General features: G+C 42.4%; 1 protein-coding gene across 1 annotated transcript in view; it reads left to right on the top strand.

The window, feature by feature from the left end:
* NPHP1 (nephrocystin 1) overlaps positions 1-12762 on the top strand; it is a 108094-nt gene that overhangs the window by 53979 nt on the left and 41353 nt on the right. Inside the window, exons 12-13 of the mRNA XM_088477609.1 lie at positions 4164-4292; positions 12212-12286. Of these exons, the coding sequence (XP_088333735.1) occupies positions 4164-4292; positions 12212-12286 (204 nt within the window). The remainder of the gene's footprint in view (positions 1-4163; positions 4293-12211; positions 12287-12762) is intronic.

Raw genomic sequence — 12762 nt, forward strand, 5'->3', positions numbered from 1 at the left:
CCAGAGCGCTCGCTCTGAATCAGGGCCCTCCTACCTTTTTTTGGAGCGTCCTCATGGACGCTCGCATAGCTGTGAGTTACCACCCACAGCTATAGCGAGCGTCTATGATGATGGTCGCGATGGTCTTGACCATCGCGACCATCGGGCTTGCGACGGAGACCCTGCGGTAGGGTATCGCTGCCGCAAGCCCTGGAGTGATGTCAGTGGGGCCGACTTCAGATGGTAGGCGTTCCCATGGGAACGCCTCCGTCTGGCAGGCACGCCCACCAAAGGGGGCGTGCTATCAATCAACATCGACAGCACGCCCCCTTTGGTGCGAGACCCGGAGCGATGGTGAGCCCGTTGCTCGCCGGGGCTCGCACATGCGCACGACGGAGCTCCCTCCGTCGTGCGCATGCGCAGTGGGGAACATCGACCCGCTTGCGAGCGTCCTGCCGCTCGCGAGCTGGTCTGAATGACCCCCACAATGTACAATTAGAACACTGGAGTGATGGTTGCTGGAAATGGGCCTCTGTACACCTATGTAGATATTCCTTTAAAAACCAGACGTTTGCAGCTAGTATAGTCATTTACCACATTAACAATGTATAGAGTGTATTTCTGATTCATTTAATGTTATCTTGATTTAAAAAACAGTGCTTTTCTTTAAAAAATAAGGACATTTCTAAGTGACCCCAAAATTTTGAACGGTAGTGTATATATATGCAAAGAAGAAGGAGAGCGCACAATATAAATAATTTATAGCAACACTTTACTTAAAGACCAAAGCTCACATACATGTCAGAATAGAATAATCGGCATATAAACTCAGCCTTCACGATCCGCCGGTGTCTCCACGACATACAGCGTCCACCATGGGGCTGATAATATCTCACTGCCGCACGGAAGTAAAGCAGGAAAATCCATGCTGGGACCAGTGTCTGACATCACCACGTCCTCCGTAAGCCAAGCCACGCCCAATGCGTTTCGTCACTATCCCCTGACGAAGTCCCGATAGTGACGAAACGCGTTGGGCGTGGCTTCGCTTACGGAGGACGTGGTGATGTCAGACACTGGTCCCAGCGTGGATTTTCCTGCTTGACTTCCGTGCGGCAGTGAGATATTGTTAGCCCCATGATGGACGCTGTATGTCGTGGAGACACCGGCGGATCGTGAAGGCTGAGTTTATATGGCGATTATTCTATTCTGAAATGTATGTGAGCTTTGTTCTTTAAGCAAAGTGTTGCTATAAATTATTTATATTGTGCGCTCTCCTTCTTCTTTGCATAACCTGAAATTGTGCTGCGGTTACGGGTATACTGGATGACGATGCACTAAATCTAAAGATTACGTTTTATCTGGGACTGGATTATACTACTGGATAACAATGGACTTTTTGCGCATGAACTGATATATATATATATATATATATATATATATAAAACCACTGCATTGTTCAATAAATAAAGTATAGCTTACATGTAACATCATAAAGATAGAATGGATATCATACATGGACAGGATGTACTTCACATGGATCTATTCATACTAGGTATATCATACTGCCACACACGTGTCAGTTTTCCCATATATTCCTTGGGTCCTTGTATGGTTTATCACCCACAGTGTAACCTTCGTAGTGCGCCCATCATGGCTGCCTCACCTGGTACATTTGTGGTTGGGATGAAAAATACATGGACCTGACGATTATGGTGGGACCCTACTCCTAGTGTTAGGATGCTGCAACCACCCATTTTGTGTCATCTATTCTAGGCGTAACCTATTCCACCCAGGGTAATCCTACGTAGTGTGCCCAAGACGGCTGCCTCATTTGGTACCTTTGTGGGTGGAATATATAACCCCTGGGAGTTATTTCATAAAATGTCTGCAAAAACCCTGCAATATGCTTATTGTGCTCTCTAGGATTTGGTTGTTTTTAATTATCTCTGTGTGGTTTTCTGCAATACCAAATTCTTCAACAATGTACCATGTTTTCTGATGTCTGTAAAGCGACTTTGAATCTTGTGGGAGAAAAGCGTTATATAAATAAAATTATTATTCTTATAAATGTGTAGCCATATACTAAACAAAAAAAGTTATATGTTTGAAACCAGCCAACAGATACATAGGTACACAGCGTGTGATAATAACATTTATTCTTTACATACAGAACACTCAGCATTGTGAATTGTGCGTTAATGGTGCAGTTTACCTGTAGGCACTGTTTATGTGCATGGCTTTACTATTAATGGGTGCTAGGCAATCATATATATACCTGGGTAAAGTAGGGACAGTAAGAATATTCTCTTGTAATAAATGTTACATTTTAACTAGACTTGTGAATTACTCTTTTTTTTTTTTTTAAAACAATTTTTATTAGTATTGTAAAAGCAAATAAAACAACAGAGATTAATTTTGCACAGAATATACAAAAATAATAGTCAATCTCAATTTTGAAAATACAAAATAGAAAATTCAATAAAATATATTCAGAGATTATAATAAAACCGCAACAAATAGTACAATTACTTTGAAAATATAGATCCAATAGCATCTTTTTAATTTTATATCAACAAAATAGAGAAAAAGAAAAAATAGAAATTATAAAAAGAAAGAGGAAAAAAACATAATAAAGTTACTCTTTGATTAGTATAATGCAGTACATATTCACGAGTGTAAAAGAAACAGAGCTTGAATATCATAATACAATACACTTATTTAGGTAAGATTTCGCATCAATGACCACGAAGTGTTTTCAAATATTTTCTTTATATATGTCACATTTTCCGGAGGGAGATAGTCCAAAGTGAATTACTTAATGTCCTAATGTCCAGGTATTGGCTGTTTTTCATCTTTTTATTTGTTAAAAGCTTTATAGTGTGTCAGGTTCTGTACTGGAAAGGATTGTAAATTAAGTGTACTCGTTATCCTTATATGACAATGTGCATACATGAAAGCCTATAAATACAGGAGGTGAGAAGTTTCTTCAACATTAACTGAGCAATAAAACAACATCATATGAGAGCGAGGAAACCATTCCAGTACTGATGCTATGTAATGTAGACTGATTATCGCTATTTGGAAAAGGTCTTTGCTCACTTAGAAGGTATTAAAGGCTGTTTTGGGCTCTCACGTGGCATGGCCACTCATCATGAGCGCTAAATGCTCAGACTTGTGCAACTTGGCCACCCATTTCCTAACTTAGTAAGTGGTCCCTTTGCTCTGCATCTTTATTTGTGTCTGGACAGCTTTAGGGACATGAAGGCGCTGTGGTGGGTGGGGTAGGAAAGGGAAATGGGAGTCAAGCAGCCTGTACATAATTCTGGTTCTTCTCCTTAGAACCCAAATAGATTACTAGGATGGTATGTAGCAGGTGGCGAGTTACAACATGGCGCTAGGGCCATAGGTGTTAAAAAATAAAGTAACACTTCCCTTAAAACACTTGTGGTCAATCAGACCAGCTCAGGGAAATCTGAGACTTCAGTGACTCAAGAAAACATCACATAGTGTAACATAGTAAGCATAGACTACTATAAAAAAAAACATTGATGCTAATAGAAAGTGGGGTAAAAGACAAACATTTGTAGGAAGGGGTATGAAAACCCTTTAGGTATTGAGCTTACTTAAAACATGCCCAAGAAGAATGTAGATGGTAAATAGGGTAACTGCAGACTAATTGGTGATTCTTTTGCAGTCTTCAGAAAAGCTGCCGGATGGGTCTCCTGGATTTCATATTATCAGAAAGGCTCACAGAAGTGTGTTTTATGGGAAGTGGTACTCTATTTTTTTTATCCCCTACGGCCCTAGCTCCATGTTGTAACCTACTACTAGCATAGGGGGCTGTTTATTATTATGGGACAAAAACACCACCCACATTTATGGGGCCAATTAATCAATAAATAAATCACAGAAAATAGTTTTTCTAGGCACATTTCAAACACACAGATAACTTACATGTAACAAAGTCAGTCCTGAAGCCCCTTCATGGTCATGATTCATTGACGACATGAATGATGTCAGCTGAGCAGTGTTTTGGAGGAAAATGATGATTAAGGCTAGATCTAGTACGTTAAAGCTCTTACCTGAGAGCTAACTTCTCCTTGTAGTGTAGAGGGAGGATCATCTAGACACAATGGGATAATGCTAAGTCATTTTAGGGTAACTATTTATCAATTTATTTTCAGATTCTACCTTTGCCTACTCGAGTCTCCTTGATTTTGACATTATGGAGCTGTAAAATGATCCCTCTGCCTGGGGCTACCATTCAGGTTCTTAGCAGACATGTGCGCCTCTGTCTTTTCGATGGCAGTAAGGTAAGACTGTTGTTTTATGTGTATACTCCAAACTTATTTTTTCAGTATTATTACAATTTATCTATATTGTTGGATAGTATGTATAGTACGTATTTGTAAGCACTTACTTGGATCTGCAAAGCCGCTGGTGAGGGTCTCGATACATTTCCAGCACGCTACAGCATTATCATATTTTCCCATAGCTATTGCGTGCGGGATCGCAGCTGAGAATGCATAGCATCCATATAAGAGTTTGATAGTGGAAGTAGCAGGTTCTCCTGACACCTCTATATAAAATAAAGTTTGTACATCTAATATTATTTAGGCCCGTATTCAATTTGGAGCGAAAAGCCGTAATCGGCGAAAATGTTCGCCATTTCGCCAGGCGGAAAAGTAACGCTGCAATCAATTTGAAAGACTTTCCACCTAGGCAGAAAGTCAATGCAATGTAATAGGTGAAAAAGTTTCGCCTATGAAATAGCATGCGGAAAAAAGTGCAGAATTGGGGTTTTGGGGTGCAACGTTGCGGGAACCCCCTTGCAACCTTCAGGCAGTCCCCCAAAGGTAAACTGTGTCTAAAATAAAAAAAAAAAACACTAAAGAACACCCCAAAAATCACTTTCAATTTGGGGGCGAACAAAAAATAAAATTGGGGGACAAAGTTAAAAACTAGCGAACTACACTCCAGGGGAGTCCCCAAGTATGCCCCTTGTATTTTTTTCATTGCAGGTGCTTGCGGCAGGTGGATTTTTCAAAATTTTTTAAACTTAACTTTAGCAACTTTAAAATATGCTCGCCCCCAATTTCAAGTACCCCAAACTTGCTGGTATAGGTTATTTTCTGCAAAAAAACCTCCTGAATACTATTCTTCACCACTTATGCAAAAATGCTATTTAGCAGCTATTGAGCCCGTTTAAAAACACCAAATACCTTCAGCAAGCCAAATCGGGGGGGAATTATAGGGAACCCCCATGTCAGAGCATCTTTTGGGGGGTTTCAGGCTAATTTCCCCAAATCTGACAGGACTTTCCGCTTGTTTCAGTTTCGTCTGGCCCCGTTTCCGCGTACTTTCAGATTGAATACGGGGATACGCGGGCACGCATGCGATACTTTTCCGCATGCAAAACAGCGAAGTAGGTGGCAAGTCCGGGAGTCGAAAAAGTATCGCGGTTGCGAATCAAATTGAATACGGCTCTTAGTGTTAGGATCACCATAGCAGGAGCACCTTGCCATGGCGTGTGGCTTACCATAAAGATGTGTCCTCATACGCCTATCCTTTTTGCACCATATGGCACAAGACACCTGGCGCGAGCCACAGGTAGTGATTCCGTGCTGCTTACTTTTTGTTACATTTTGATACTATTTCTCAATTTTACAGCTTAGCACACCTTTATTGTACTAGGGGCCTGGTTCAGCTTTGGGAATAGAGTAAGATAGATCAAGGGTATAGATCAAGGGTGCATCTTGGTAAAACCATGTTGCACTGTAGATGCCGCAGATGTAATATGTGCAGAGAGATTTAGATTTGGGAGGATTGTATCCAAACTGAAATATAAATTGCAGTATAAAAATAAAGGTGCCCAACATTTGTGTGTTACATGCAAAAGCAGCCAGTATTTACGCCACATGCAAAAAAATGTATGTATTTGTTCTCCTTACATTGCAACATGGCTTGTTCAGGTACACAGTTACTTGCTCTTTCTTACTCTATTTCCAAATCTGAATCAGACCCTAAGTACTTTGTTTATTCTGTTGCAAAAGAATTGGTATAGAGTCACAGACAACGCATAACTATGTATGGCGAGGATACTTTGCTTATACTACATATAGTAGTATACTTACTACAGTAAGCACTTAGGTTTAGTATTGTATTTTTTTTTTAGTATACTGTGGTTACTTTAATATACTTTGGGCGCTTCCTTGTGTGTGTTTATCTTGTAGAAATTCATTTAGTTATCCTGGCTCTGAATGAGGTCCAAAGTGAGGGTTTGATAGTGGAAATAGCAGGTTCTCTTGACACCTCTATATGCACCTCTATATAAAACAAAGTTTGTAACTAATACTATTTATTATTTAGGACCACCTTAGCAGAAGCGCCTTGCCATGGCATGTGGCCCACAATCCTTGTATCCAATCATGGGTGTGATTGCTCTTCAGAGCAATCACACCCATGTGTAGATATATATACTGTGTATATGTATATATATATATATATATATATATATATATGTGTGTGTGTGTATATATATATGTGGAAAAAAAACCCTTTACGTCGCGCTAACATATATCACAAGCGGCACCTTTCAGGTGGACCTCAGCTAGTAGAGGCCATAAAACAGAGTTACAAGGATTGGGGTACCTTAGGTGCGCTAATATTCGACTGTAGGAAGAATCTCCAGTACAGGGTAGTTTTTATAACAAGTTTTTAAAAATGTCAGCTGATAACTAACTTATACACCCTTTTTTTGTTGTTGAAAACTTCACCCAAAATCCTTATGAATATTTTATTCTTGGTATTTCAACAGAGGTAAAATTGTTTACATAAAATACAATATAGATAAATACATGAGTAGCATAAAATGATTTTATAACCTGCCCCAATACTGAAGAGATGATGAGCTCTTAAGTGGACCTCTCGTGATGGGTGCAGGCTATCAAATTGATGGGCCTACGCGTTTCATCCGCATAAGGGACTTCTTCAGGGGTAAAAAACTTGAAATAGAATTGGTCTGAATACACATTCAGCGATGTGGGCCTATTTTCCGTCACTTAATCTGATGGGATTCTTAAATCGACTCTTGAAGGCAATTTTTTTAACCCATCACCATGCAACGGCATATCAAATATTCCCAACCAATTGGTAAAGCCGGGTTCTTTTATAACAATTTTAAGTACGAGGACATGTCCTATATTCCCAGCAGGTAGAAAAACTAGGTGAAGCTTAATCCAGTCTGAAGCTGTGAATGTCTCCCTTTTTTAGCAATAAATAAAATAAAATATATAAAATATTCTGCAGTCGGGCAGCACTCCACAGGCAATTGAAACCAACCCCGGTGCCTTCCGTAGGTACCCCATAACCAGAGATCCAAAATATATATCAAAATCGGCGGCACTCGAGTAATACAAACAACTCTAGACTAGGGGTGAGCGGGTTCGGATTTCTGAAATCCGAACCCCCCGAGCCCCCCCCGATCCGAGGCCGATCCGAGTCAGGCTCGACTTTTCCCGCCTGACTCGGATCTGAAATCAAGGCAAAACGTCATCATCCCGCCTTCCGAGTCTCGCGGGTTCTGGATCCTATATAAGGTACCCGCGTCGGCGCCATTTTCTCACTCGGCTGTGGACAGTGAAGAGGGAGGGTGGGAGTTAGGGCTGGCTGGGCTGTGTAGTGTAGTGTAGTGTAGTGCAGAGTAGTGTTGTGCTGTGCTGTGCTGCTGTTGTCCACTACTTCAAAGTCCATAGGGGCTGGCTGTGTTGTGCTGTGCTGCTGTTGTTAATAGGGGCTGTGTCCACTACTTCAAAGTCCATAGGGGCTGGCTGGACTGTGTTGTGCAGTCAGTTCTCCATAGGGGCTGTGTCCACTCCAAAGTCCTGTGCAGTGTCCCAGTCCTAAAGGGGTGCTGTAGTGTTGTCCACGGGGTGCTCTGTCCATCAGGGGTGCTCCCCCCAAGTGCTAAAAAAAATAATATTTTTTGTGTGTTTGTGAATTGTGTGCGCAGTAGCCGCACGTGCATCAACAAAGTAGTGCCAAGCGTGCGCCTGTGTCATAAGTAAAGGGCCGGCTGGCTTGACCGTTAAAGGGTGCTGTAACCCCCAAAGTACACTCCAGTCCAAACCAAAAAAAAAATTATTTTCTGTGTTTGTGAATTGTGTGCGCAGTAGCCGCACGTGCATCAACAAAGTAGTGCCAAGCGTGCGCCTGTGTCATAAGTAAAGGGCCGGCTGGCTTGACCATTAAAAGGTGCTGTAACCCCCAAAGTACACTCCAGTCCAAACCAAAAAAAAAATTATTTTCTGTGTTTGTGAATTGTGTGTGCAGTAGCCGCACGTGCATCAACAAAGTAGTGCCAAGCGTGCGCCTGTGTCATAAGTAAAGGGCCGGCTGGCTTGACCGTTAAAGGGTGCTGTAACCCCCAAAGTACACTCCAAACCAAAAAAATAAATATTTTCTGTGTTTGTGAATTGTGTGCACTGTGGCTGCACGTGCATCAACAAAGGAGCAGCGCCAAGCGTGCGCCTGTGTCCCATAAGTAAAGAGCCGGCTGGCTCATTTCTTAAAGGGTGGTGTAACCCACAAAGTGCACTACTCTCCAGCAAAAATGAAAAAAATATTTTCTGTGTTTGTGTGCGCTTTAGCCGCACGTATATATCAATATAACATAAATGGAGGACCAAACTTTCTCCGATAAAAATAAAATAGGGAAAGATCAAGAACCACTTCCTCCTAGTGCTATTGCTGCTGCTGGAAGTTGTTCATCATCCCAGAGAGGAAGTAGGAACATCACTACTTTTACTAAACAATTGACCCTCCAACAGTCCCTAGCGATGAGGATGAAGTACGACAGCAGTCATCCTGAAGCAAAACGTATAACTGAGGCCTTGACTGCTATGTTGGTGTTAGACGTGCGTCCGGTATCCACCATTAGTGCAGTGGGATTTAGACAATTGATGGAGGTAGTGTGTCCCCGGTTCCAAATCCCGTCTAGATTCCACCTGCATCCTCAAAGCAGCAGCGACAAGCGTGCGTCTGTCTGTTAAAGGGTGGTGACACCCTCAAAGTGTGCTACACAAACAATTAAAATATTGTTCTTTTTTTTTCTGTCTTTGTGAAATGTGTGGGCTGTAGCCGCACCTGCATCCTTAAAGCAGCAGCGACAAGTGTGCGTCTGTCTGTTAAAGGGTGGCGACACCCTCAAAGTGTGCTACACAAACAATAAAAATATTGTTCTTTTTTTTTCTGTCTTTGTGAATTGTGTGGGCTGTAGCCGCACTTGCATCCTCAAAGCAGCAGCGACAAGCGTGCGTCTGTCTGTTAAAGGGTGGTGACACCCTCAAAGTGTGCTACACAAACAATAAAAATATTGTTCTTTTTTTTTCTGTCTTTGTGAATTGTGTGGGCTGTAGCCGCACTTGCATCCTCAAAGCAGCAGCGACAAGCGTGCGTCTGTCTGTTAAAGGGTGGTGTAACCCTCAAAGTGCTCCAAAAAATAAAAAACTATTTTTTTAATGTGTTTGTGACTTGTGTGCGATGTAGCCGCACGTGCATCAACATAGTAGCAGCGCCAAGCGTGCGCCTGTGTCATAAGTCAAGGGCTGGTTTGGACATCTGGTCCGGACTGAAGGACGTGCCAACAATTTCTGACAAGTCTACTGTCACTGCATATGATACTGTCCTCAAAGCAGCAGCGACAAGCGTGCGTCTGTCTGTTAAAGGGTGGTGACACCCTCAAAGTGTGCTACTCAAACAATTAAAATATTGTTCTTTTTTTTCTGTCTTTGTGAATTGTGTGGGCTGTAGCCGCACCTGCATCCTTAAAGCAGCAGCGACAAGCGTGCGTCTGTCTGTTAAAGGGTGGTGACACCCTCAAAGTGTGCTACACAAACAATAAAAATATTCTTCTTTTTTCTGTCTTTGTGAATTGTGTGGGCTGTAGCCGCACTTGCATCCTCAAAGCAGCAGCGACAAGCGTGCGTCTGTCTGTTAAAGGATTACATCGGTGACAGCATCCAAGTAGGCATGTCAGACAGTCCGTACCTGTACTGGCAGGAAAAAGAAGCAATTTGGAGGTCCCTGTACAAACTGGCTCTATTTTACCTGAGTTGCCCCCCCTCCAGTGTGTACTCCGAAAGAGTGTTTAGTGCAGCCGGGAACCTTGTCAGCGAAAGGCGTAGGAGGTTGCTTCCACAAAATGTGGAGAAGATGATGTTCATAAAATGAATTATCAACTCTTCCAGGGAGACCAGCCTCCAGAACGTACAGAGGGACCTGTGGTTCCAGCGGGGACGAATTAATACTCTGTGAGGATGAGGATGTACACACTGAAGAGGGTGAGGAATCGGTGGATGAGGAGGATGAGGATGACATCTTGCCTCCGTAGAGCCAGTTTGTGCAGGGACAGATTAATTGGCAGCTTGTTTTGTGGGGGCCCAAACGAACCAATCATTTCAGCCACAGTTGTGTGGCAGACCCTGGCGCTGAAATGATTGGTTTGTTAAAGTGTGCATGTCCTGTTTATACAACATAAGGGTGGGTGGGAGGGCCCAAGGACAATTCCATCTTGCACCTCTTTTTTTTCTTTGCATTATGTACAGTTTGGGGCCTAGTTTTTCAAACTGCCATCCTGTCTGCCACTGCAGTTTCATGCCTAGATGGGTCACATGTTTGTGCCGCCCACTCGTGTCGCTTAGCATAGTCATCCAGCTACCTCGGTGCAACCTTTTGGACATAAAAACACTATTGTGAGGTGTTCAGAATAGACTGGAAATTAGTGGAAATTAAGGTTATTGAGGTTAATAATAGCATAGGAGCAGAAAAACCTACAAATTCTGTGATTTTAGCTGTTTTTATGCTTTTTTAAAAAAAAATACAGATCCAAAACACAAAACCCAGAACCCAAAACACGGAAGGGTGGTTTTGGCAAAACCAATCCAGTTCCAAAACACGAAGAAAGATCCAGATCCAAAACCAAAACACAAAACGCGAAAAGTGGCCGGTGCACACCCCTACTCTAGACGCAGGACTGTTCCAAAACAGTCCTGCGTCTAGTGTTGATTGTATTACTCAAGTGTCGGCGATTTTGATATATATATATATATATATATATATATATATTTATATTATTTTACAGTACATTGTGGCAAAGAGGGAACTTTTTCTCTCCACTTGGGATTGTGCCTGCAAAAGTCCCCATGACAAATTTTTTCCAATTCTATTAAATTGGATACCGAGGGTATTGGTCGCGAGGTGCGCAAAATTTTTTGTGGGCAAAACCTAGTAGCCAATTGGATATGCCTCACAGAGTTTCCCTGGGAATGGGTTTCACTAAGGCAGGGGGACTTCTTGCTCATGTCCTCCCTGTTTATTTGAAGTCATCCCCAGTGTTAAAGCCTTGTTGAGGGAGCAGGCTGCTTGCATTTAAATATTTTTTTCCATTTCTTTATATTTTACATACACCATGAGCCAGATTCAGAGTAGTATGCGAACCTGATTGTTTGCGTACTACTTTGGTGTTAGGAGATCGGCGCATGCGAAGGATCTGTACTGCGTATGCGCCGGTCTTCTACTGCGAGATCCCTTGCAATTCCAAAAACCCACAGCCTGATTGACAGGCTGCTGCCATTTGGGGGTGGGGAGTGGGCGGGTCTAGCCTCTGTTTCCCACAAACAAGTGCTGAGGCCAGGGTCTGCGTCTTCCGACACAGGCTTCCTGGCTAGGGCTAAGGAGCTGCGAGGGGCGATCTCAGTTTCCTCACAGTTACTCAGATGGCCAATGGTCTTGCAAATGATCCAATGCTGCATCTTAGGATGCACAAATTAAGGTATATAGAAAGTTTTAAGCGGTATTATTGCTTCAAAATGGATATTTTATACTTTTGTGTAATTTGTGCTTGACCAACTTTTGCAAGAGCATCGTACACAGTAATACAAAATTATGGGTAATAATTTTATATTCTGTAGGATTTCTGAAAATCTATGATTTGGGCGCACTCACTGTAATACATATTTCATGCAGAATAGAATGTAATCGCTGTTTGTCTACCTGAGGTGTAATATATTTGCTGACCCCTGGCAGTGGAAAAAGATACTTAGGAAAAGACTTAGGATAAAAATGCTCAGTCTTTATTTTAAACCAATTTGACCTTGTCACACTATATTGAGACAGCGTTAAATGCAATGTTAATAAATACTGACTAAAACCTATTGATTTTTCATATTTTCAGGTGTTAGGCAACATTCACACAGTAAGAGCTGCATGGCTGCCCAAAAACTCTAAAACATGGACATTTTCGCCTAGGGTGAGTATGTTTATCATGTTGATCCATACTGTACTTACACTACACCACCTATTGCAGGGATGGGGAACCTCAGGCCCGGGGGCCGTATAAGGCCCGCGGAATCATTTGGTCTGGCCCTCTGAGCTTTCTTCTGCTAGCCTCATCTGGCTAGCAGGGTGCCTAGAATGGCACCCTCCAGCCAGAATCTATGCAGCAGTGTCGCCTGGAGCGTCCTTAGGACACTTCAGACGGTCTTACCACTGCCCTTACAGCTCCCCTGAACATTCTCAGGATGCTCGGGGCATTGGTGTTATCACCGGTGATTGTAGCCCTGCCCCATGTGACATCACAGGGAGGGGATGTGGTTTGCAACAGGCCCACGAATAATGTTATATATATATATATATATATATATATCAAAATGGCCCCCGGCAGAAAAAAAGGATCCCCACCCCTGGCCTTTTGCTTAGGCACCAAGAATTGGGAATAGTGCAACT

The sequence above is a fragment of the Taudactylus pleione genome, unplaced genomic scaffold (genome assembly GCF_031769625.1).
Source record: "Taudactylus pleione unplaced genomic scaffold, aTauple2 ptg000201l, whole genome shotgun sequence".
Lineage (NCBI taxonomy): Eukaryota > Metazoa > Chordata > Amphibia > Anura > Myobatrachidae > Taudactylus > Taudactylus pleione.